We start from the raw sequence: 24650 nt of genomic DNA, 5'->3' as shown, positions 1-24650 counted from the left end.
CGCCAATATTTACATATGAATTCATTCCCAAATATATATTCAGACCATCTTCTCTTTTAATTCACTGCCAAGCGTAAGGCATGGATGGTACAAAAGGCAACTTAAAATGGCCAAAACAGATATGGTCTGTGAGATCCATAGTCAGTTCTCCCAATATTTTCATAAAATAAATTAGAAAGTAAAGCTCAAAAACAGCTGTGGATGCTCTGATTTTGACAGCAGAGGTGGTGCTAGGGAGATAGTTTAACTCTTCTCCCCTACTTCCACAATCAATCTCCCCTCTCCAAACTGCTATTAGCTCTGCTTAGGAGCTGAAAACAGGCATGATAAAGGGAGTTGAAGGGAGATTCCGTCACAAAATCAGCACAGGAAGGGAAAGGGTAAACTGTACTGTACTCCCTTAAGCTCACCTTCTGTTCCAATCGAAATTAGAGCTCTGATCCAGTTGCTGGTTGATGATGACAAAGTGTTGGGAGAACAGACCACAGAGTTCCCACATCCCACTTGTTTTGGTCCAGAAAATGTAGAGCAGTGTGACATGCTCAGCTTCTCCTTACATGAGTGACCAGAAGAGGACTTCCACCCCTACTCTGTTATCAAGAGCGGTGTCATAGCAATTAGACCAAGCAATAACCCATCTGGCTTGAAACCAGCCTTCCTAAGCTTTATGTTGATCAATGTAAACAGTTGTTTTGCCCATGCACTCCTGCTTGTTTTTTGCCTTCTTTTTCTGCCCATGCATTATTGCAGAAGCATAGGAGCCATATCCATTATATGGATGAACATAGAACTGGCAGTGCCATCTGGTTCACCCCACCCAATATTGGTTCCACGCTATAAACATTACTAGAATAGCATGGGACCAGGTCACTCAGAATTCTTCTAGTGTTATTAAGTAGAATCATAACAAATAAATAATATATTGGGAAAGATATCCATTCATAATTCCCGGCATTTCCTAGCCTTTTGCTAGGAATGGATAGATCAGTCTATTTACAGTGTGTCTCAGTTCTGCATGTGGCCAGCTCCATATTATTGGTTGTTTCTGAAAATCCACATAAAAATGTTGATTTTTAAATATTCTTCCATTATTATGAGGTGGTCAAAGGGCTGCCTTTTTTAAATGTTCTCCATCTTTTTGTGAAGGTCCAAACCACTCCTAGTGGCTAGAAAGACTGGGAGCTGGTGAGTACATTAACAGGCAGGCATCTCTTCCCCCATACAAAGTCCCTGAGAAAGGAGGCAGGTCATCATTAGAGTAATTTTCAAACTCATTTTGCACACACATAGTAGCCTCTGGGTGCTACAGAAGCTTAACTGAAGGCACTTAAAAGTTTGACGTGCAACATATGGAAAGTGCAATCCTATATACATCTTCTCAAAAGTGTCACTGTCTTCAGTGGTGCGTGCACTCAGTTAAGTAAGTGCAGCCTAGGTTGTCTTCGCATTGGCGTAGGCTATGAGTTTTAAAACAATAAATCATATTTTGTGTGTTTATGGGTTTACAAACGGGTTGAAGGCTATGTTCATAACACAGAAAACTGAGACCCCACAGCCTGTATAGAAATAAAGCCATTTCCATGAAATTTGGCAGATATCTACTTATATTCCATGTTCACAACAATGTAGCTATTTTGACACATTATTTTATGCAAAAGGGGGGGAATCATATATATATATCACAATCCTGTTAGACAACATCAGTCTATTTTTACCTTTCAAAATGTGTCCATTCTCCAATTGTTTCTTTTCCGTCAATAATAGATTAGATAAATGTTCAGGACTGTTACATGAAAAAGAAGACTTTGATTCCTGTTTTTCAGGAAGGCTTTGCTGTTTTAGAACCTCAGAACTTTTATCCTCACAGTAGCTTACGTCATCGTTCGTATATTCAGTAGCCTTATGCTCATACATATTACCACCCTTATGGTAGTCGAGTGCGGATATTTTTGCTTCTTTAGAAATTCCAAAATGTTGTTGACAAGAGAGAAGATTGCCACCAACCTCTTGCTGAAGCCTTTTGGACTTGTTGAGATAACTCAAATACAAGTAATATTTTGCCAAAACACTATCGCTGTGGTTGGAATCAAACTGGGATTTGTCATTCCAAAATAGCTTCTCATCACCATGAGCTTTTATTCTTGGGACAAGAAATTCTTCTGTATTCTTTTTAGCACCTACTACTGATTTTGCAACACCCTCAGAAACATTTTCATGTATATCACCGTGCACATATACTGGAACCGTATTGGACTTATGTTCTACACTATCAGTAAACTGGAGAAGCATGTCTAACAAAACACAGTCACTACTACTGCCCAAGCAAGTGCTTTTATAACTGTGATTCAAACAGACTGAAGTACTGTTTTCTGAAGGGTTCAATAATGTGTTCCCACAGAAACTCTTAATTTGCATGGCTGGATCTTTCATCAGGAATTTAAATTCTGTTTCCCTTTCTTCTCTGTTACAGTGGTTTCCATTAGATGTACTATTTGCTTGTTCTTCTGTGATATTCTTCCTTTCTAGAGTTTTAACCATCCCTAGCATATGCTCAGATTTAAATGCATTTCTCTGATCGATGCCTTTCTTTAGAGGCTGAAAGTCTGAACTCCCATCCCTTAACGCATCTTTTTTTACTTTGAGATGAAAAGGGATGTTTTTGTCTGTAGTCTCTCCAACATCATTGGTCCCACTGGAAGCTTTAGGTTTGAGAGTCCACATGAAATCTTTGCATTTGTTTTCTTTGATCTCCAAGAGCTTTTCTGTTCCTGGATTCCATTTTTCACAGATGTCAGAACTTTTTGTGAAGGAGTGTCTGCCTTCCAGCACAGATAAATTGATGAGTTTAATATTTTCTGCCTCAACATCACTGTTGAGAGGGCTTGTGCGTTCCTTGCTCTCTGGTAGTTTTAGACAATCAGTCTTCACATCTGCAAATTCCTCATCTGAACTATCACTGAGAGGAGGCCAAAAAAAAGTTTCATTTTTGTGCAGGTCCACTGTAATTGTACATGAATCATCTACATTATGAGCATTTAAAGAACTGGCTTCTCTTGTGCTACTATGCATGTCATCCTCAACTTCACATTCTTCTGAAATGTTGGTGGAAAGCATAATATCCCTTCCTTCTCTCTCAGGCTTAGTTGCTTGAGCAGAACTCTTGCAAGGATGAGGTGACGTATTACAACATAAAAAAACAGGAGGAGTACATCTTTTAGCACGCGCCGAGCTATTTTCAGAGGCTATGAAAGGATTTAAAACATGTGCATGTAATAACTTCATTTCCAAATCATCAGCATTTTTATTTATGGCATCTTCACCACTGCTATTTTGAACCACTGTATCATAATCCAAGGTAGATTTTCCAGTTTCCAGCAGGTTGTCCCAAACAACAGATGTATCATGAAACAATTCTGCCCAGCTTGCAACCATTCCCAGTTTCTGTGTCTCAGGAATGCTTGCATCCTCAAGTAGTTGATTATCCAATTTTGATATGTAGGTACTGCTTAAACATTTTCTGTGTGGTGGTTCATTTGTGTTACTTGTTTCTTGTTCCGTTCTTGGATAGCTCACTCTAGAGAGTCTCTGAATTGAATTATTTCCTCTGCTTAGCGACTTGTTGGGCTGCTGAAAGCCCATGCTAGCATTAGCTACAGAATGTAATGGGATACCTTTGGCCTTGACTGAATTTGGTCTATTAGCATCACCAACAGTGCCAGACATTGTCCTTCCATAGAAAGTTAGCCGCTTAAGTCGTAAGAATGTCAGATTCTGTGTACATGCCGTATCAATTTCACTTCCAGCAGAGTGATTCTACCTTAGGAGACAGATGCTCCATCTGTTGAAACAAACACAGTTATACATGAAAGCTATTCTAATTATTTATTGGCAGTGCAAACAGGATAGTCCACATGGGTAAAATGTCTATTCTGTCATAAATTTTACAGTCAGGGTCACCTTCTTAACCTTTGCATTTGTCTAATAGGTAGGGATCACCAACAAGATTGTAGCAAAAACCAGCCCACTGAAGTGTCAAGCAGAATCAGGTTAATAGAAGAACAAAAATTCATTGTTTATGCATTTCAAATGGTTTTAATATCTTGTAGTGAGATGTCCTAAAAACGTAGTTGTAAGATGGCTTATCAATACCATGCATGAAAAAACAAACAATATGGTGGGCCCAATGAATTATTTGTACAAATGTTGTGGTTTTGCTGAAGCTAAGCAGATCTAGTCCTAATTCTTACCTCTATAGCCTCAACTGCTATCTATATTGATGGAACCCCATGGGTCTTTATTGGACTGCGTGCTCTGTGTGTGTGTGTGTGTGTGTGTGTATTTGTTGGGAGACTCCTTAGATATGCAGAATTCTCTGCTACTGAGTTTCACTGCTATATGTATAGGCACTCAGCCACCAAAGATCGTTATTAGAAGGAGCAAGTAGGCATGAAACAAAATGTTTCACTGAGTCACATATTGAATAGTATAAGCTAAGTGGAACCAGGACATCCCACTATTGTCTCTCCCCTCCCCACATTTTCTTTTCTAGCTGACAGTCACATTCTGGGGCAAGTGAGCATGACCAGTTCTCAATGGTGGGTTTGGTTTTTGTATAAGGGAGGCTTTTGGGGGGCCTTCAGGGGTTTCCCCAAAAATATTTCTGTCCTTTTCCAAGAATCAGGAATTCCCAAACAACTCTGTACCTCCCTCTTGATTCCTAGTAGTCCCGATTCTGTTACAATCTTGTCAGCATTCAGCACCTGAGCTCACTACTAGAAAGGGTAATGATAAAAACACTGTATAGGCTGGCTGCAACATGAAAGCTTCATATCTGAACACACCTTTTTCAGGATTGAGGCCCAGAAATTGTTTTAAAAGAAAACCAAGCTACTTCAACCACATAATCAAGAAGAGAAAGACATCAGTATGGTGCAGTGGCCATTTGAGCTATGTGGAAGCTAAGTTCAGTTATGCACTTGGCCACAAAGCCAACTGGGTCATCTTGGGCAGGTCATTATCTCCCAGTTTAACTAACTAAGTAAGGCTGGTTGCTTTGACCTAAAGCACAGGTCTCCTTTCCTTGAATAAAGAAAAGGTGGACTGTAACAAATCAAAACTGGGCACATGTCTCCCATGTCAAATATAGTAATTACAGATGAACAAAACTGTGTATTCATTTTCAAAATAAAATATAGTCTCAAGCTGCCACCTAAAGGTGTAACTTGATTGTACTCTTGTTTTAATATAATATTGTATACAGGATATTAATTCAGTTCACTTTCAATATTGCTTCAATATTGAGAAGGGCAGCCCATATGGGAAATAAATGTTAAGTCTAGGAGGAAGAGACAAAGATGAGGAAACAAAGGCATCAAGGGGTGATTTGGAGAAGACAGGCAGAAAAATAATGCATACAGCTTGTTTTTTCATTTCCCAGAAGGCACCAGTGACTTTTCAAAAAGAGGGTTAGATGAACTCATGTTGTCGTGATTGCCTTACGCTAATTAACAACCGAAGGCAATGAGTCCACTGTTACTTGGATCTTAAGACAGAGGGGAAAACATGTCTCACAGCATCAAAATTCCCTGGCAATGAGGCCATTGTGTGCTGTGTAAACCCTTTCCATATGCCAACATGCTGCTGTGTGAGGTTATATAGAAATACAATATGCTGCAACTCCATAACATATAAACAGGGCTTTTTTTTAGAGCCGGAGCTCACTGGAGCTCAGCTCCACCATTCAAAGAGAACAAGGGAGAAGATCGTGGCCAAATCCAACACCTCTTTTTCTAGAAAAAGAGCACTGTGCTGCACAAATATATCAAAGTTCAGCGAATGCACTCAGGCAGGGCCGGATTTTGGTTTGATGAGGCCCTCAGCTACTGAAGGTAATGGGGCCCTTTATATGTCCAACAGCAAATTGTCACTGCTTTTTGTGTTGAATATATGCTATATGGCAGGCATGTCCAAAGTCCGTTTTGGGGCCCTAATCCGGCCCCCTGGTCATTTTAATCCAGCCCCTGTGGCAGTTTATTTCCTGGGGTAAAATCCTAAAAAAAAGCCCTCAACAACTTCAATCCTAAGAAAAGCTCAACAACTTTTGGGGTAAAATCATAAAAAAGCGCAACAACTTCACGGCCCTTCACTTCATCAAACCTGGCCCTCTTTGAAAAAAGTTTGGACACCACTGCATATGATAATTTATGGACCTAATAGGTTATCTAAAGCTATTTGCACATAACAAAATCTGTATTTTATCAAAGTAATTGTTGAACTGAAATAAAAATAAAGAAGTTGTTTTTTAATCTTATATTTTGGAAAGGTACATCCAGCTCCCCCCCCCCCCGTTAAATTTTATAGGTAAATCCGGCACTGCTCTCAGGTGCTGGATACTGCCCAGAAGCTGTCATGTGCTTTCTGGAACCCGGTTTGTTGTTTAAGGGCAGCGTTTCTAGGTCTCAGGCGAGGTTTCAAAGCCCAGAAGATCCGATCTGGCCCCGCGCGCGCGTCCCTCGCCAAGTTCGCCCCTTCACAAAACCCGCGAATTTCTGGCGAGGCGTGAGAGATTCACGCCCAGAAAATGCACGGGGCTTACGCGAGGTTTATTTCTCTTTTTACGCGAAAGGGTAGAGAGCAGCGGAAGGAACGGCCGGCTCGCCTCAGCAAGTGCCCGAGAGGGGGGCGAACTAAGGGCCCGAAGGCGGGACGAAGCGGGACGATGCCCGGGCTGCACCCGGGGCTTCTCCTCTGAGGAGAAAACCTCGAGCCAGCCGCGTCCCCGACGGGGGGCTACGAGTGGAAACGCACCTCCTCACCAAGCGGCAGAGGCCCGACTGCCTGGGAAGAGCGGGGTGCTCCTTGTCAGCGCGGGGAGAAGGGCGCCCCGGTTCGCGAGGGAGCCCCGTCCCGCGCGGCGCCTCTCCAGCCCGCGACCCGCAGGAGCGGCCAGGGAGGGAGGCTGCGGGTGCCGCCTCAGCCGCCTCCTTCTGCCTCCGGCGCGGGGCTCTTGTCCCCGTGGAAACCGGCCGCTGGGGGTGGAGTCGGCAAAGCGGGCGGGGAAGCGGCTTAGCCTCCAGAGAGGGACGTCGGTTTTCCCCTCCGCGCTTCTCATTTCAGGGGCGCCAAGCGGCTCTCCTCGTTTCGCGCCGGTTTCGTGCGGCCCCTTTGCGCGAAGCGGTCGCCAGCTCGAACCCGCTTCGGAAAGGGGGTCCAGCTGCCTTGGCATATGGCGCAGAGGAGCCTGTCGCTTCCCTGCCGGGGCGCCGCCAAATTCCCTGGGAACACATTGGACTTTCTTGCGAGTTCGAGGCGCTGAGGAGATGGAGGCTCGAGGGGCTTCGAGGAAAGGGACTAAAAACCGGCCCAGGCCTGCTGGCTCCACTGGGAGGCGCCGTGACCCTGACGAAGAAAATGAGCTTTATTCTTCCACTTTCTTATCGGTCATAGCAGTTGGGCGAGAGAAATACGAGACGAGACGATAATCTTTATTGTCATTGTCCCAAACAGAACAACGAAATTGAAAAAATCTACACCAGACATTCAAAAACCCACATGCCTGCCTTCCCAGCTATCCCAGCCTGGTCAGTCCCTAAAAACTCTGATACCCCATAATTGAATACAATATACTCACATAAAGACTACCTTACACTGCGTTTAAAACCAAAATCGCATTTGGATAGAAACTGTTTCTCAGGCGGCTAGTCCTAGTCTTTATAACCCTGTACAGTGCTTCCTTCGGGTTACATGCGCTTCAGGTTACAGATGCTTCAGGTTACAGACTCCGCTAACCCAGAAATAGTGCTTCAGGTTAAGAACTTTGCTTCAGGATGAGAACAGAAATCGTGCTCTGGCGGCGCAGCAGAGGGAGGCACCATTAGCTAAAGTGGTGCTTCAGGTTAAGAACAGTTTCAAGTTAAGAACGGACCTCCGGAACAAATTAAGTACTTAACCCGAGGTACCATTGTACCTTCTTCCAGACAGCAGAAGCTGAAAGAGATCATTTCCGGGGTGCGCACTATCCCGCGCCATCTCTGCAGTTTTCTTATGGCACCTGGAAGCATAGATTTGATGCAAGGTGGGAAGAGTGCACCCAATTATTCGCTCCACAGTCTTTACAACCCTGGACAGCATTGTTTTTTCCCTGACCCTGCAGCTCCCAAACCACACACAGAGACCACAAGTTAATACACTCTGCACAATACAATGGTAAAATGCCGTCAACAGGTCCTCTGAGAGATGGTTTTTCCGGAGGATTCTCAGAAAATATAACCTCTGCTGTGCTCTCATCATCTTTTACGCCTTGCATAACTTGTCTACACCTGTAACACGCACACACACACCCCAACTAAAAAGCCCCAGATACTTCAACCCTTCCTCCAACCCCTTGAGTATTTTGCCTACCCTGTTCTGAACCTTTTCCAGCTCTCTGGGCGCGGCAACTAGAGCTGGACATGGTTTTGTTGCACCATTGACTTGCATATTGGCAGTACGAGATGGACAGCTTTCCTTTTCGGTCTCGTCTAATATCTCCAAATTATTAGGAAACATGAATGGGAGAGGTGCTCAGAGTGGCTCAGGGGTTTTTTTACCTTTGATTGCCATTACTGTCAGAAATGCCTCCATAGATGGCTGTGCTTCCTCATTTTGAACCCAAGGGCCCTGGAGTCCTGCATAAAGACTAGCTGTAGTAGTGCACAAATACTTACATTAATTAACAGGGCTAAGTTAAGTCTGTTAATTTCACGAGGTCTCTTCTGAACAAGCCTTAGTTGAACATCCCTCTCCAGTTGCTGTTTATTTCTTATGTGGGAGTTCAAGCTTCAGCTCATATTCTAAAACAAGTATAGACCCCAGTATTTCTCTCTGACTTTATATAATCTACTATAGACTATGTAGTCTGTGTATCCAATATTTCCACAGTAAGATTATCCTTTGCAATTTAAGCCATTGTTGCTAGTAGTCCCAGAATCAAGCTATTTTACTTTAGTTGTTCCACAGGCATTTCAGTGATTTACCAAAGATGGTAGCATATTTCTTTTACAAAGTGGTCTGTGTGTTTGTTGTCTGCATTTTTAAAAGCTTGTTTCAAAATAATGTTGGGGCGGGTAGCTTTGTTTTTCTCTTACTTTTCTAAGTGGGGAGGACCCATCACTCAGGGCCCATACTTTGCATATAGGTTTCCCAATCAACCCCTGCATTTCCAGTTAAAAGCATCACAGGCTGCAGGCCTGGAGAGATTTCTGCTTGGGTCCCTGTGAAAGCCTCCTTGAGCCACAGGAGGCAAGACTGGAGCTTCATGTTCCGTACTATCACTGGACAATGTTTTAAGTGTGTTAAAAGTGTGGCGCTTACTATAACTTTACTATAAGTCTTTTAAAAAAGCACTGATGGTCAGTAGCAAATTCCATATGTGCTGCAGCTTTTGTGACAATGCCAATTGCTGCTGACCAACTGCAGTCGCCCAGATCATGCATTACACTTGTTCATATCAGCCAGTGCTCTCATTTTCCTACTCATATTGAAATACTGCCCCTCAATGAGGTCAAACTTAGATTCACAAAATGTTTAGGGATATGCGTACCTGTGCCCCCCTCCAAGAAAAAGCACTGATATCAGCACATATCTATGTATGCTTAGAGCCGATCCTACAGTGAAAAATGTGTTGAACGAATTAACTCCAAAATGTCAAAATTGTATGTGTACCAAATGACTAAACAGAGGAAGACCAAACTCCAGTTCAGAGACATTAAGGCTACAAAACCATACCCACTTGGGAATAATTGATCTCAATAGGACTTTCCTTTAGAATAGACATGAATAGGATTGCAGTTAGCTTATTATGGTTGCCTAGTGATCTGGACTGCCTCTGTTCCATCCCTTGCCTTATCCTTATCACCTAGGAGAAGCTGAGGGAAGGGTCACAGCTTAGTGGTGGAGCATCTGATTTGCATGCAGAAGGTCCCGAGTTCAATCCCTGACATCTCCATAAAAAATCATCCAAATCCTAATTTTCAGATTAGCCATTGTTTTTTATTAAGGGTTTCTAGTTGCCTAATATATTAACCCATGATGGTTCTTGGTACTATATTCATAATGGATGTTATGTTAGTCCTGTGACTGTGATCGGTTATAACCTGCCTTGGAACCTGCTGGTGAAGGCTGGGTAATAAATGTAATCAGCATCCATTAGACAAGGATTATGCTAAAAGGTCAGAAGATGGCACTGACTCATCATTGTTTGGTTTCACTTACCATCTGTGTGATGCTTTCATGAAACAAAATTCCTGAAGCGGAACCATCCCCATTTTACAAAGACATATTCTCTTGATTCTTCCCTAACCATTTTAAGTATGATAAGTAAAACTATGAGTGGTTCATTGTCAGGATGCCATTGCCAAGTATACCTAACTCTCAAATACTGATACATATTCCTTTTAACATATTTTCTCCTAAGGCACCAAAGATCGACGGGAGGACAGAATGGATGGGGACCTATGCATGCTATTTAGAAGAAAGTCTGGATGTAATAAATATAAATAGGTATCTACTATATATTTTGGAAAGTGTTGTTTCTTTGCCTGTTCCCGGTGGATTTTCACACCTCTTAAGCTATCAAGCAAGTTTTGCATGACAGTTCCTGAGATCAAGGAGCAGGTTTTTGTCACTGTATGGACGCCATTTTGAATCAAGATGATGGACTGAACCTTTCAGAGCTGCACAGATTTTAACCACTGGTTTCAAAATTGCACTGATTTTCTTTCTTGTTAGAATTCCCAAGCAATGCTGGCCACTTTCTATTAGTTATAAATAAAGAAAGTACTATAGCGAGTTCCTCTTGCATGCCATACATAGGGCCAGCCCCATCATCAGAAGCTCTGTGAAGGATTTCCATTTGTGCAATTGAGTTTTTCTTCCTCTGCTCCCCCCATGAGCCCCTCACAGCCCCCCAAATTGGCTAGGAGTGTGTGTCAGAGGAACCCCCAAAGGAACATGGGGAGGAGAGGGGGAATCATTCTACCTGGAAAGCGCAGATGGAATGATTCGAAGAAGTTGGGTGGCCGTTTCTGAAATATAGTAAACATAATTGCCGTGAATAATATGGTGTGAGTTTAATTTCATTTATTATTATTATTATTATTATTATTATTATTATTAATACCCCACCCATCTGGCTGAGTCTCCCCAGCCACTCAGGGCGGCTCCCAATCAAATGTTAAAAACAGTACAGCGTTAAATATTAAAAACTTCCCTGAACAGGGCTGCCTTCAGATGTCTCTTAAAGATAGGATAACTGCTTATTTCCTTCACATCTGAAGGGAGGGTGTGCGCCACTACCAAGAAGGCCCTATGTCTGGTTCCCTGTAACCTCACCTACACCTCATTTAGGTGTAGATTTATTACGGTCTCACTCTAAATACTGTTGTTGTATCTTCTAGTAGTGACATCATTACATGGGCTGTTACAACTGTCAGCACACCTAATCCTATGCCCCAAGCTAGCATATCAAGTCTGAGGACTGTGCCATTAATGTGTTTCCCCCTCTAAATGTGATGATTATGATGCAAGCCATAATAACGCAGCGACTCTCCTTCTGCAAAGAACTTTATTGCACAATAAGGAGCATAACATTGAAGAATGGCTTTTTCAACATACTTTTATTAGGGAGTCCTGTCATTATAGTAACATATAAAACAATCAAGATGTTGACATAGAAATGTGAACTTTACAAAGATAAGGCCCAAGTTTACAGGTACGTTTCCCCCTAGATTTTTGTGTGTGTTTGCATTTAACGAAATAAACCCTATTTAATTCTTCCCAGAGTTGTGTTTATAAATATTAGACAAATCACAAAATAGATTTCAAGTACATAACGTTTTACAATATATTCCAAGCACAGACAGAAATACACAATACTGTACCTATGGACTCTTCATATGCCAGACATTTCCAGTACTGGAGACAAGACTTTGCTTCAGTCTATGCAGTACAGATAGTGTGACCTGGGAGATTGATGGGTGTGGGTGTGGCTGGAATGTGGTTTGTTGGTTGTTGTTGTTGTTTTGCTTTTGTTGTTTTTAAGGGATGGCATCCAATTTCGTTGCACTTGTGCAATGTTGCACGTGTGTAATGACAATAAAGAATCTATCTATCTATCTACATGCTGTTGATTATATACACACACTCTCCCAGCTTCTCAGTTCTCTCTGTTATGTAGAAAAGGTGTGTCCATAATTCCGTAGAATTCACCTTGGGAAAGCTCTACAGGATCAAGGATGTGTATATACATCTAGGCATTCATGTACATGCACTTGCATCTAACCCTACATGTACCCTTATTGCACAGTCCATTCTCTGAGGTAATCTGTTCCTCATGCAACCCAACCCTTCCCTAATCAAATCATACAAACAAATGTTTCTAATGTTCCTGGCGCTCTATGACATCAACAAGACTACATTTTAGAAGCCAGGAACCTAAGTGATTATAATTAAGGGGCTCAGTAAATTTATATATCTGTAGGACTCAGAATAGAACTTGGTTTTATTTTAGTACACTATATGCAAAGTCTGTACTGCCTAATTCTATCATCACAGTGCCTAAAATGCAGGTGTCTGTTATCTTTGTTTTGGGAACCAAAGGCAGATGTGTCCTAAGTGGATTTATGTTTCAATAGAAAGGATTCAGGAATTGTTAAAGAATTAAATATGCAATAAAAACTATTGATCAGCAACTGTTTGCAAGGTTTAAGAGAGGCAGAGAACAGCAGATAGTTACTGTTGAGAAAAGCTTATTTTAAAAAGATATCTGGTACCTTTTAAAGGGATAGGGGGCAAGCAAATGTAAATCCCCCCCCCAATTCTAAAGTAGCCGACTGCACAAAAAGAGGAAACAAATAGCAGTTTTACCTCCTGATCCAACAGCTACTTACATTCTCTAGAGCTAGAGAATATACTTGAAGCTTCACCAGAATGCCTGATGTTTCCTCAGGAAAGAATTGTTAAGCCTTCATTGGGCAAATTACAGACACAATCTGATGTGCAGTTGAGCACCTATGGGTTGCAGATGAATAAGAAGGGCTTAATCACGTTCAGTTGTGACTTAGGATTGTGCTGCTTTCACATGTTAAACATGATTCACACTCCTCATGGATAAAACACTATGAAGGCCCAACTGGTTAAATGATACACAACAACATTATAACCTTACCACAATAGGTTGCTGTGAAGGGAAATTGTTTTTTAAAAACTGAGTAGTTTATACACTGATAAATTCCATATAAATCATAAATAGCAGCAATTCTTACAGCAATAATGGAACTAATGTTGTGTTTTTCATACTGGCAGAAAATCAGTCTATTGGCTTTAAGAGTCCTGTGGTTGATACAGTTAGATACAGGGGGAGAATAATCCTGTGTCAGGAAATCCAAACTGGAGAATACAAAATATTTTTGTTTTGTTTTTTTCCAAAGTTGGGCACCGGGACTTACTGATCTTTTCTACACACGTGAGGTTTTATGCATTTATAGCCTCTTAGAAGTACTTGGAGCTACACAGGCACAAAACCTCCAGCACATCAAGACAACAAAGATAACCACACACTACTGTCATAGGGACACATTTATGAGCGAACTATGTGCATCCATTGTCACTTATATTAGGTAAGAGAGTTAGCATGCACAAGAAATAATAACATAAAACGGTGACTCAGGATTTATCATGATGGAACAGTAATGAGTGGAATCAAGAACTAAGAAACTCTGGGATACATCATGATGAAATAGTAATAAAAGGAATCAAGAACTAAGAAAATCATCTTTAGATGCTTGGGATTCAGGGGGTAGGATGCATTTCATAAAGTCTGTCTCTGTTTTCAGAGACCAGTGTATTTTTAAGTTTTATATATTTAAGTAGGCCTACCTAGACTTTTAGTTTTTTATATCTGCATGTTTCTATGTTATGTACAACAATCTACAGTTAATCCCAAAACCTCTTACAGAACTGTACTTCCACTGCCCTGCAAAGACCTTTCATTACCATTGAGTCAAGTGGTGAATCACAGGAGTAGCTGAACTGTCATCTTATGAAAAGTACTCACCTCTCTTCAGCTTTAGAACTGCCAGGACAGAACTACACATTATACACCATGCATTTGGAAAGCCAATATATCTGGCAGCTGATGTGATTGCAGAGGCCATAGAGATTTGCTGGGCAGGATCAAAGAACAGAAAGAAGAGCTTAATTAAAGATTCTCTCCTGGATATTTCCCCTCTAGGCTGTTTCCCCATACAGCTGGGCATCTCCAAGTCCTGGAGCCTACCAAGGTGGGAGAGCATAGGAAAATGACCATGGTAAAAGAGAGAACAGTTGGGCACAAGAAGGCTTAAGCACGTCTTTCTGCCAGTTAATTCAACCCTGCAAGAAACCCCTACATCACCATTGATAAGGGAATTCCATGTTTGCTTTGCAATGTGTAGTTTGGACCTTAGAAACATGGTGTTGTCATTTCAACTCTATCTAGCAGACCCTGCCTACTTTCCGCCTCATCTACTCACCATCTTGTGCAGATGTCTGAGAACCCCATTCTCCAATCTTTAAAAAAAACTTTGCTAAAACATTTTAAAAAACCAAGACATGCCTTTGTGCATTTGTTTTAGTAATCTGTACACTTAAATATCTTCAGAAGTTGACTTTGCTAAAAATTTACCAAAATTTTGTAAACACATAAAAATATTATTTTTTTTTAATGAAAATTCAAACCAAGAAAGAAAACCTCAGCAATCAACATTGCTTGTATAGGCATTGGTTAGTGGAGATTGTTTCACTAAGGAGTATATTCAAACGCATCACCCTCTTTTTGTCGCTAATTAAATTTAGTACATCATGGCTTGTAATGGTAGAGATGATAAATTTCTGTTCTATTCAGTCATTGATAAAAACAAGCAAGCAAGAAAAAAATAACTGCTTTTTGGTTACTGAAAGGCCACCATGTAGCTAAATCAATAATTCAATTATGAAAAGGAAACTTAAGAACTTCATAGGTCCATTATGGATTAAAAATGAAGAACTACTTGCTGATTGCCTTAAATATGTTTATGAGCACCTAGCACTGACTGAAATTCACTAGTTTTGAATATAGCCCTTAGTCATGTCACATATTCTTAATGTTTAGGAGCTGCCAAGCAAATGGCTAACAAAGTCTACTTTGCAGGCCAACCACTGCCTAAGAGGACAGTAATATTCAATGTGAAACTGCCGAAACTCTGGAGTCTGGCGGATTTCATGGAGGAAGGAGATATCAAGATCTGATTCCAAGAGCACAAGTAGAAGAGGGAAAACAACCAGCATTATTCCAAGCCCAACAAGAAGAAGTCTGGAAAAACTCTTCAGGACAGCATTTATCTTCATGTTGCCCATCAAAAAGTTATAGCTCCACCTAAGTGCTTTCCGGGCTTCTTTCAGCTCCTCCTCTTCTGCAACCAAAAAGGCATTTTCATCTGCCTCCAGTTCCTCAAATGAATCTGTATCTTCTTTTTCATGATCTGCCCTTGGGGAGGTTTGAAAAAGCAGATCAATCTCTTCATCATTAACAGGAGTGGGAAGCAAGCTGCTGCTTGGATTGTACATCAATTCTGATATTGTTAAAGGCTCTTCCTTGATTTTCTCATCCTCCTCGATAGAGAGATCTGAACTATCATCTGCCTCCTTAGCAGGAGAGTTAGTTATCATAGGTATTGACACATCATCTTCTTTGGGCAGCTGGATACCTATAAAATAGATTTAAAATAGACTATTTAAGCTCTCAGTGAAACATTTCAAAGAGATGCTAACAAAACAGTACAAGAAAGGTTCCAGAAACAAGTGTTCATAAAATGAAAAATTACTGAACTCAAAATTCAAACTGACATGAATGGAACTTCTTAACTTTTCAACTCAACCTATTGTGATATGTATATATTAGAATATTTTTAAAAAAATGCAAATCTATATTTTGCAAATTTTGAAGGTAATGTTAAGTTACTGCACAGTTGGCAGCAACCATAGTTTTGAAATCAAGCAGTTCTTTGTATTGTCAGATACATTCGACATGTATCTGCTGAAAAATGTGTAATAATATGCAGCATTAGTTTAGCATCTGTTGGTTACAATATATACATATAAAAGTAGATATTCTCCCAGCTTTATGATACTGTTTCTCAGGACAGAATAATAAATCACTGTTCCATGTGACAAGATACTACATAATACAGTGTTGTGTGCAATAAAACATTAAGGTCGTACTTCTGTCTTTTAACTTCAAACCTGACTGAAAAGAGTTCTATGAGTAAGGGATCTGATAAAAAGGCTATTAAAAACTTCTTCCCTCTTATAAGATTATACATCTCTGTGTAGAGACTATTGTTAGGGGAGTACCTTAAACATGAAAAAAAGACGAATCAAAATATGACATATGTTTTTTTAAAGAACACATGTATGAATGAATGCGAACCTGAACTCTGACTGAACTTTGAAGGAGCAAACACTGTTTTCTGTATTTGGCCACCGAAGAAGACCAAGGAGTTGAAATGTGTCTGCCAATCTGAATTTTAATCCACAGTGCTTACATTTCAGTGTGATCTGTAATCCTGCTAGCAATATGTTTAAAATGCAACAATACACCTCTGCTGTAAGAGTTTTAGGGCGAATTATTTGTTTATAATTTTGTGAATATTTCAGTAATTGTGAATTTAAATAAATCTTTATAGAACTATTTGATATTGACACATTTTGGTTATTTTTCACTTTGGCTTTTACATTTGCCCCTTCAACATTGTGTCTGTATCATGTCTTAGCTATTTTCATTAGTACCATGAAAATGGCACTCATCCCATATACCTTCCCACCCACATCACGCCCTCTTGCACATTAGGTTAGACAATAGAAAAGAAGAAGAAAGCTCAAAGGCAAAGTTCAAGAAATCAAAATACATTGAAAGCTCTGTTTTTGGTATCAAACTTCACAACACTGCACCATTTGAATTAATTATGTAAGAGAAACATTAAACTCAGATAAGCACTAATAGAAAGCACACCCAAAGCAATTAAAAAACTCAGCTTGTATTATCCACATTCATTCACTAGTCATGAACTGCAGAAACACTGTCTCAATCTCAGCTTCTGCAAAAGAAGTATTTAGACTCCAACTGCGGAGAACAGGATTTTTTTCAGATGGAACTGAAGTGAAGCAACTGCATGACCAACTATGTTGTGCACAAATTTGGCAGAATTCCTAGATCCTATCATCAGTTACCATTCCTGAATGATTAACATGAGATTAAGGTTACAAATGTGCCCCCACATAAACATGATGAATTATTGTTCTTCCAAATCAGTTATCTGAGTATGCACAGCACAATGCAGGGGGAATAATTATTTTCTGTTTTGTAAGGCTCAGAATGCCACTTATACAAACACAGCTATTTAGATGGCGAAAGAGGAGAATAGATAGTGAAACAAATAAACTTTATGCGAGATGTTGCAGCTCCTAAGTCAAAATCACACATTCATTTTCAAGTACTTAATGGTCACTTGAGAACATTTTCCCAATGTACAAAAGCTATGCTTTTCAACTGTTTCTACACTTTCTTCGGCTGTAAGAGAAAACACACTTGTCTTCTGTATTGCCCTGTGACCAGAACAAATCATGAAACTTTGGTAGCTCATGGTTTGTCTGAATTGAGATAAACCACAAGCCAGGGTTCCGTGAGTGCACTATGCCAAACCATGGCTTAAAGCACAGCACCAAACACATTGCAACATGACCACACTCTTCTCCCTGGAAGCCTACACATTCATGCTAAATCATAGCTTGGTTTAGTGTTATGTGCAAACTGGTTCAGTGTGTATCACCCTTTCTATACTACCTGCCCACTCTCCTCCTTGCCATTTCCCTCACTATCCTTCCACTCTAGTCTCTGGGGTAGAAGACAATTGTCAATTTCATCCATGTTCTTCTCTGGCCTGTGGGTGAAACTGGCAAACTCCAAAGAAAGCCTCATCAGCGTTTTCCCCCAAAAGGATAGAAATATGTATACCAGTGTCGGTGTGAATATATAGACCCACATGTTCATTTCAAGGGCAAAAACACACAGCTGAAAATGATAATAATTTTTTCCAACCACATCGGTTTCAGGAGACCAGAGCAAGGGAGAGTGAAGGAAATAACTGATGTATTTAAAGCATATAACTGATGCTTTCCAATGACGTGTCAAATTTACAGAGCCACAGCTTTTCCCAAATGTATACAGTTCTATATGGAGAAAGAAGCAGAGAACTAATAAAGCATTTCAGGCAGAATGCATCTGTTCAAAGGTAAAACTGCAGTAGGAAGATTGAAGTGGAACCGTACATGCATTTTTCTACCTGCAATAGCATAAATTAAAATATTGTGCAGAGTCATTGAAAATTGCATTTCTGTCTTACACACACCACAGATTCATCAATCATTTAAATGGCAGATGTGAAACTGAACTTATAAATGATCTCAGAATGGCTGCTGACCTAGATGTAAATTCTCCTACTATCATTACATCTTCTCATTGTCTAAAACATTTCCTGTAGTCACACTGGTACTTTGTGCAGCAACAGTTTCGTTTGGCTTTCATCTTGAGATTTCAATCTTTTCTGTCTCTGATAAAGGCATATATGCATTCTCAGCTGTTTCATGCAGGTGCTGGGCAGTGAACCAGCAATTCTTAATTCCCTGCATAGTGACATAGTTGATGTAGTATTAATAACCACCATGAAGTGCATTCTACCACCAACACTGCTTTTCCGTAGATGAATTAGCAGAATCGTGCTTATCCAAACACCATTTCCTATCAATTGAATCCAGACTTAGCATCCTTGATAGTCCACCTCCTTATGGTGATGTGAGATACTGACGCTTAGTGGGCAACGTTCTCCATCAGCAACCAGCAGTAGTGTAGCATCAGAATTCTCCATCTTTGTTACAATGACCTTATCTAAGGTGTGAATGGGAAGCAATTTGCTGCTGGCAGTATATGTGAATGGGACTTTAGCTAGAGATCTTTTCTAAAGAGATACTGACAGCTGCGATAGGGTGCCATGTGTGCTTGCCTGACTCATGCAACCCCAGTAACTGTATATGCTTTGATGGGGCCAGATATCAGATACTGGAAATACCTGTGTGGTTTTTAGTCAACAGCAATGGATGGATAGGGGATTCTAGACACAGACATTGAAGAAGAGGCTAGCTCCATCTGACACCCCAGACATCTTCCCATCAGAGCAGCTCTGCCCAACTTCCACTCATTGAGTCCTTTCTGCCTGGGATCTTCTCTCAGAACCTGATGCTTTGCTTTCGACTTTGCTGATCTCTCTAAAACAGGCACGGGCAAACTCAGCCCTCCATTTATTTTGGGACTATAATTCCCATCATCCCTGACCACTGGTCCTGTTAGCTAGGGATGGGGGGAGTTGTAGTCCCAAACTGAATTGCCCTCCCTAAATTGGCCTTCAGAGCTTCAGCACTGAATACGTTTAGGCACTGTTAAGAGCTCTGCTTACATGGTAGCCTTCGGAGAGAGTTAGGACTGCTTGGTTGTGCCTTCTCTTTTGATATTATTATTATTATTATTATTATTATTATTATTATTATTATTATTATTATTCCCCTCCCGCTTTGCTCAAATGTTGCTTCCTTCACTTGGAGTGCTGCTGCTGCTGTTTTTATTATTTGAAATATGCTTTTATTGTTGTAATATGGTTCTGTGTTACTGTAAACTAATCTGGGTTCTGTCTTAAGAAGAAGCAGGTGGATTTTATTTAAGGTAAAGGTAAAGGTACCCCTGCCCGTACGGGCCAGTCGTGTCCGACTCTAGGGTTGTGCGCTCATCTCACTTAAGAGGCTGGGAGCCAGCGCTGTCCGAAGACACTTCCGGGTCACGTAGCCAACGTGACGAAGCTGCTCTGGTGAGCCAGCACCAGTGCAGCACACGGAAACGCCGTTTACCTTCCCGCTATAAAGCAGTACCTATTTATCTACTTGCGCTTAGGGGTGCTTTCGAACTGCTAGGTGGGCAGGAGCTGGGACCGAAAGAGGGGAGCTCACCCCACTGCAGGGATTCGAACCGCCAACCATATGATCGGCAAGTCCTAGGCACTGAGGTTTTACCCACAGCGCCACCCGCGTCCCGGATTTTATTTAGTTTACAATAAACAATATTTACAACCCTGATATTTTAGGCTGCAATTCAAACCTCCCCTGCCTGGGTTTATAGGATGGTGCCCTGCTACTCATGGAAACAGAGGCAGATGGCGGAGGCAGTAAGACTGCTAAGACAGTCTAGAGCTGGTGCAGCAATCAGATCCAGACTGGGCATAATGCTGTCATGTGATGGCAGTGAGACTTGTTTAGCTCCTCCCAACCTTCAAAATGCCCTGTTTCAAGATCTTCTGCTGATAAATATCTCGTGGGCATCTCACTGACGGCACTCCTGCCTGCATGTTACATGGGCCAAAGGGGGAGTGCCACTCTGTCATTGATACAGGGGATTGATCCAGAAGAACTGGAGAAACACCTCCAACCAATCTAATATCAACACCCCTAGCCTGCTGCAAAGGAGGCTGGATTACATAATAACAAGAAAGAGCACCAGTGCTTTAATTTGACCTGCAAATTTATTGGGTTGGATTTTTAAAAAAATAAAAATGTGTTACAATTAATTAATTAATTAATTAATTAATACTTTCTTTTTAAAATATCTATTAGCTTTGGTGAACTACATTTGACAAAATCTGAATTTTGACTAAGATCATGAGCTGCCTTTTTTTTTTTAACAAAAAAGTAAAACATCACAGTGATTTTAATATTGTTCCATGGAGAATAAAACATCCTAGAATTCATCACAGAGTGCTGTATTTTTTCCACACAGAGACTGTAATGTTTTTGAAAATATTTCTCAACTCAAAACTGTCTTCTCAATGTCATGCAGTTTTAAGAAAAGTTAGTATTAATTAATGCTTTCAGTGAGAGCTTTGTTTTCAGCACAAAATTAAAGTTTGTAACTCTTTGTGCTTGGTTGTATATAATTCCAAGGCTAAACATTAAATGCCATGGGAGTGAACCATCTGTAGTTTGTTGAATTCAGTTTCTTAGATTCATAGTTCTGTATGTAAATTTCAGAAATAACTTTTTTTTAAAAAACCCAAAACTTTATACCTATAGTTTCTTTTTCTTTGACAACTCAAGTAGTTGGCTGGAATGATGATTTCATTTACTCCTGAATCGCCTCATTGAGAAGCGATTACTTCTGAAACTTCTGGGTGATATTTTAAGTCAATTGATTTCAATGTGTCTACTCTGAGTATGACTTTTATATCACCCTTCCCCACCCTCTACTTCTTCTATCCTATTCTGTGTCAGGGTTTTTTTGGGGGGGGAGGGGGTGACAGTTCAGATATTAATACTATAGCTTACTGCACACAAAATGTGGACCTTTATTAGTATGACAAACTGAAAGCAGACCTTTCTGTCCATAAAACAACTAAGCAAAATTGCACTTCAACTTACCAGCACTTGTAGCTGTGATCCTAGACCCATGTCTCAGCAGGCGAATGCACACATCTTTGCTACAATGGTTAACCATTCGCAAATGAATACTTCTCCTGGTCTGGATTTTGACTAGGCATTTCACCATATTGAATAATTGCTGTTATTTTCTGTGGCAGCCTTATGAACTAGTCACCCATACTGGCTGTGACCTTTGCTAAGTTTCCACTGCGTTCAGCCTGGGAGAGTCCTGCTGAATGAATCAAATAACAGGCTTCGAACCCAGCCAATAGAAATAGCCCACCAAAGAACAGAGTAGAAGGCTATTTTTAGAGCTTTCCAACTGTCTTATAATACACAATACAATTAACTTCAAATACCAACCATTTCCTTAGCAGTTGCTAGTAAACAGCTGCACCGCACATACCGGTCTAAAGCCTTTAAACTAGTTTACTGCACAATCATGCAGTGTAGTGGATCAACAGGCAGTAGAAGTTCACAACTCTCATATTTAAGTAAAAGCAAATTGTATTGACCTCTCAAGCATTCTAACTAAGCAGCAGGCTCTTCCGTTTCTTTAATTGTTACTTCAAGCTTCTAGTGGTAAGGTATAATGAACGAAGAAATTAAAAGGTTGCATTTAATCACTAAAATGTCAGAGAAACAATTGTGACTTTAATATTTGCAGGTTTTCCATTGTCGTTATTTTCGGCACAGTAACCATATTTAAGGGTTTAGAGTGGGGTGTGCAGTGTTGACGGTTTACTAGCAACTGCTAAAGAAAAGACTGGCACCCGAAGTTTATTATATTGTGCAGAAAAGAAATGACCTGTGCAAAGTGAAGAGTGATAGCAAAGCACCCGGGACATGGCTGCAACATCTGCTACATTTCCTAGAGTAATCCCATTCGGCATTGTAGAAAAAGAACTAATCTGCAACGGACAGAAATTCTGATCTAGTTCTTGTTGCCAGGACAAACTATTGACCACAAAGGGGTTGGATATGTAAAAGTAAAGTAAACATAAAGGACCCGTGGATAGTTAAATCCAGTCAAACTTGAGCTCATCTCGCTTTCAGAGTGGAGGGTGTGGAGCTCATCTCGCTTTCAGGCCGAGGGAGCCGGTGTTTGTCCACAGACAGCTTTCTGGGTCATGGGACCAGCAGGACTAAGCCACTTCTGGCGCAACGGGACACCATGATGAGTGCCAGAGCACATGGAAACACTGTTTTACTGATATGGACATCTCTTCAGCATGTGATACTCTGTAGGTGAAACTAACACACAAGGAGTGACAAGCACACCAAATTCCAAACTGCACAAGTTGGAGGGCGAGGTTCTGAAGGTAATCATTACCAGAGGACCTCTGGTAATCATGGATGTTCCCCGTGTGATTAAGAACCCTGGGCTCCAAATCTCTATAGGCAAGGGGCCTTCAACCCTCCCAATAAAATATTTGAGTGCCCCCCCCAAAAAAGTTGATGGAAATTGCCATTCAAATACTGTGTGTGCACTGCTTCATGTGATTGATTATGGGGGAAGGGCTTACCTCCCCCCCCCCAATATTTTATTCAAGTTGGTACCCCTGGTTGTGAGGATGAGGGAGAACCATGTATGCCACCTTAAGTTTCTATGAAGAAAAGTGGAACATATAGGCAAATAAAATAACAAATAAGCAAATAAGCAAATAAATAAGCAAATAAATAAATAAATAAATAAATAAATAAATAAATAAATAAATAAAGTTTGGAAGAAATAAGACATTAGGAAGAAAGCACACTCTGAAGAGTTGATGCTTCTTGAATAGCTGAAGGCAAAAATCTGGCCGGGGTAAAATGCAGCAGAATCCGGGGCCATCTGTGCGTCCCATCTGTCAATTGTTATGCTGAGTCATTGAGAGTTTAGGGGAAATGCAACTAGGAGTGCAAAAAGAACAGAATGAGTCTCCTGGAGAGGATTACAGCACCATGGTAGGATACAGGTGTTGTGCGCAGGGATGGGGGAGGAATTTGAACCTACCTAATTTACACTTTCCCAAAAAATATGCAAACCGAAATGCAGCCATCCTTCAAGATTCACACTTTTTTGAATTTTGCAGTGCAGATTTCCAGCCAAGTAGTGTGTGCAAAAATGCATGTACTAGGGTAAACAGTAGATAAAAATGCATATATTAGTAATATTTAAAATGTGTTACATTAGGAGATATTGCCTGGTTAAAAAAAACGCAGAACAGGCAGCATTGCTTTGAAAAAAATGTGTATATTAAGAGGAATTTGCTGAAGTGTTTTCACAAGAACTTTAAAAGAAACTGCAATCTTACATGGAAATGTGAAGAGCCAAACTTAAGGTTCTAAAAAAGAAACTGAAACCGAGGGATTTGCCCATCTGTAGCTTCATGCAGAAAGTCTTGGGTGTAATCACCAGAATCTCCTGGAGAGACTAGAGTTAAAACCTAGAGAGCCACTCCCAAATAGTTTAATAGGACAATGTCAGCTTGGAATGTGGCAGCTTCCTATGTTCTTATGAATGATTCTATCTCAAAGGAAAAGTTAATAAGGGTGAGATTAGATGTAGAATGAGGAGAGGTGGTTAATGTTTGACTCAAAATCATCATGCTGTCCACAATCCATCAGACAGAACCAATGCCATTTTTGCAGGTCAGCAAAAGACATGTTGATTCCCACAAATGGCAATTTTGTTTACTATGCATACCATGTTCCACTGGAACCACTATTTCTACTAGGAGACCTTATAAGTAAAGGCACAGACAAATTTCAGAGTGTACATGAGCAATTATGTTGATTTCATTTCCCACTCGAGTATTTCAGTGTCTTTTTCTGGGGAAGAGGAACAACTGCTTCGGACTGTTGTGTCATATTTTCAGACACAGCATCCCTGTGTCATCCTCTGATGCAAAATACACCCCTTGGAGCAGTTTCTAGGATATAAAAAGCAAGCTTCTAACTGCCAACAAGTGGTGCTGATGTGCTATTTTTATAATGCATAAAATCATAAGGGCCTCACCAAGTTATTAACATGTTCCCTAATTCACAGACAAGCCTCCCGAGGTGAGCAAATGGATCGATGAAGGTGGTGAATTATGTTC

The 24650-nt window shown here is 40.6% G+C and overlaps 2 protein-coding genes across 6 annotated transcripts in view; both read right to left on the bottom strand.

The window, feature by feature from the left end:
* The window catches only part of LOC128423245 (uncharacterized), a 48494-nt gene extending 41360 nt beyond the window's left edge, over nucleotides 1–7134 (bottom strand). For all 3 annotated transcript variants that reach the window (XM_053408185.1, XM_053408187.1, XM_053408186.1), the window contains exons 1-2: nucleotides 6808–7134; nucleotides 1716–3838 (exon numbers count right to left, since the gene is read on the bottom strand). In XM_053408185.1, coding sequence (XP_053264160.1) covers nucleotides 1716–3723 — 2008 coding nt within the window. In that variant the 5' untranslated portion in view covers nucleotides 3724–3838; nucleotides 6808–7134. The remainder of the gene's footprint in view (nucleotides 1–1715; nucleotides 3839–6807) is intronic.
* Nucleotides 7135–12160: 5026 nt separating this feature from the next.
* Nucleotides 12161–24650, bottom strand: part of FRMD3 (FERM domain containing 3) — a 124245-nt gene continuing 111755 nt past the window's right edge. For all 3 annotated transcript variants that reach the window (XM_053407818.1, XM_053407820.1, XM_053407819.1), the window contains one exon: nucleotides 12161–15761. In XM_053407818.1, coding sequence (XP_053263793.1) covers nucleotides 15163–15761 — 599 coding nt within the window. In that variant the 3' untranslated portion in view covers nucleotides 12161–15162. The remainder of the gene's footprint in view (nucleotides 15762–24650) is intronic.

Source organism: Podarcis raffonei, chromosome 11 (assembly GCF_027172205.1).
Source record: "Podarcis raffonei isolate rPodRaf1 chromosome 11, rPodRaf1.pri, whole genome shotgun sequence".
Classification (NCBI taxonomy): Eukaryota; Metazoa; Chordata; class Lepidosauria; order Squamata; family Lacertidae; genus Podarcis; species Podarcis raffonei.
This window is presented reverse-complemented; position numbering and strand designations above follow the sequence as displayed.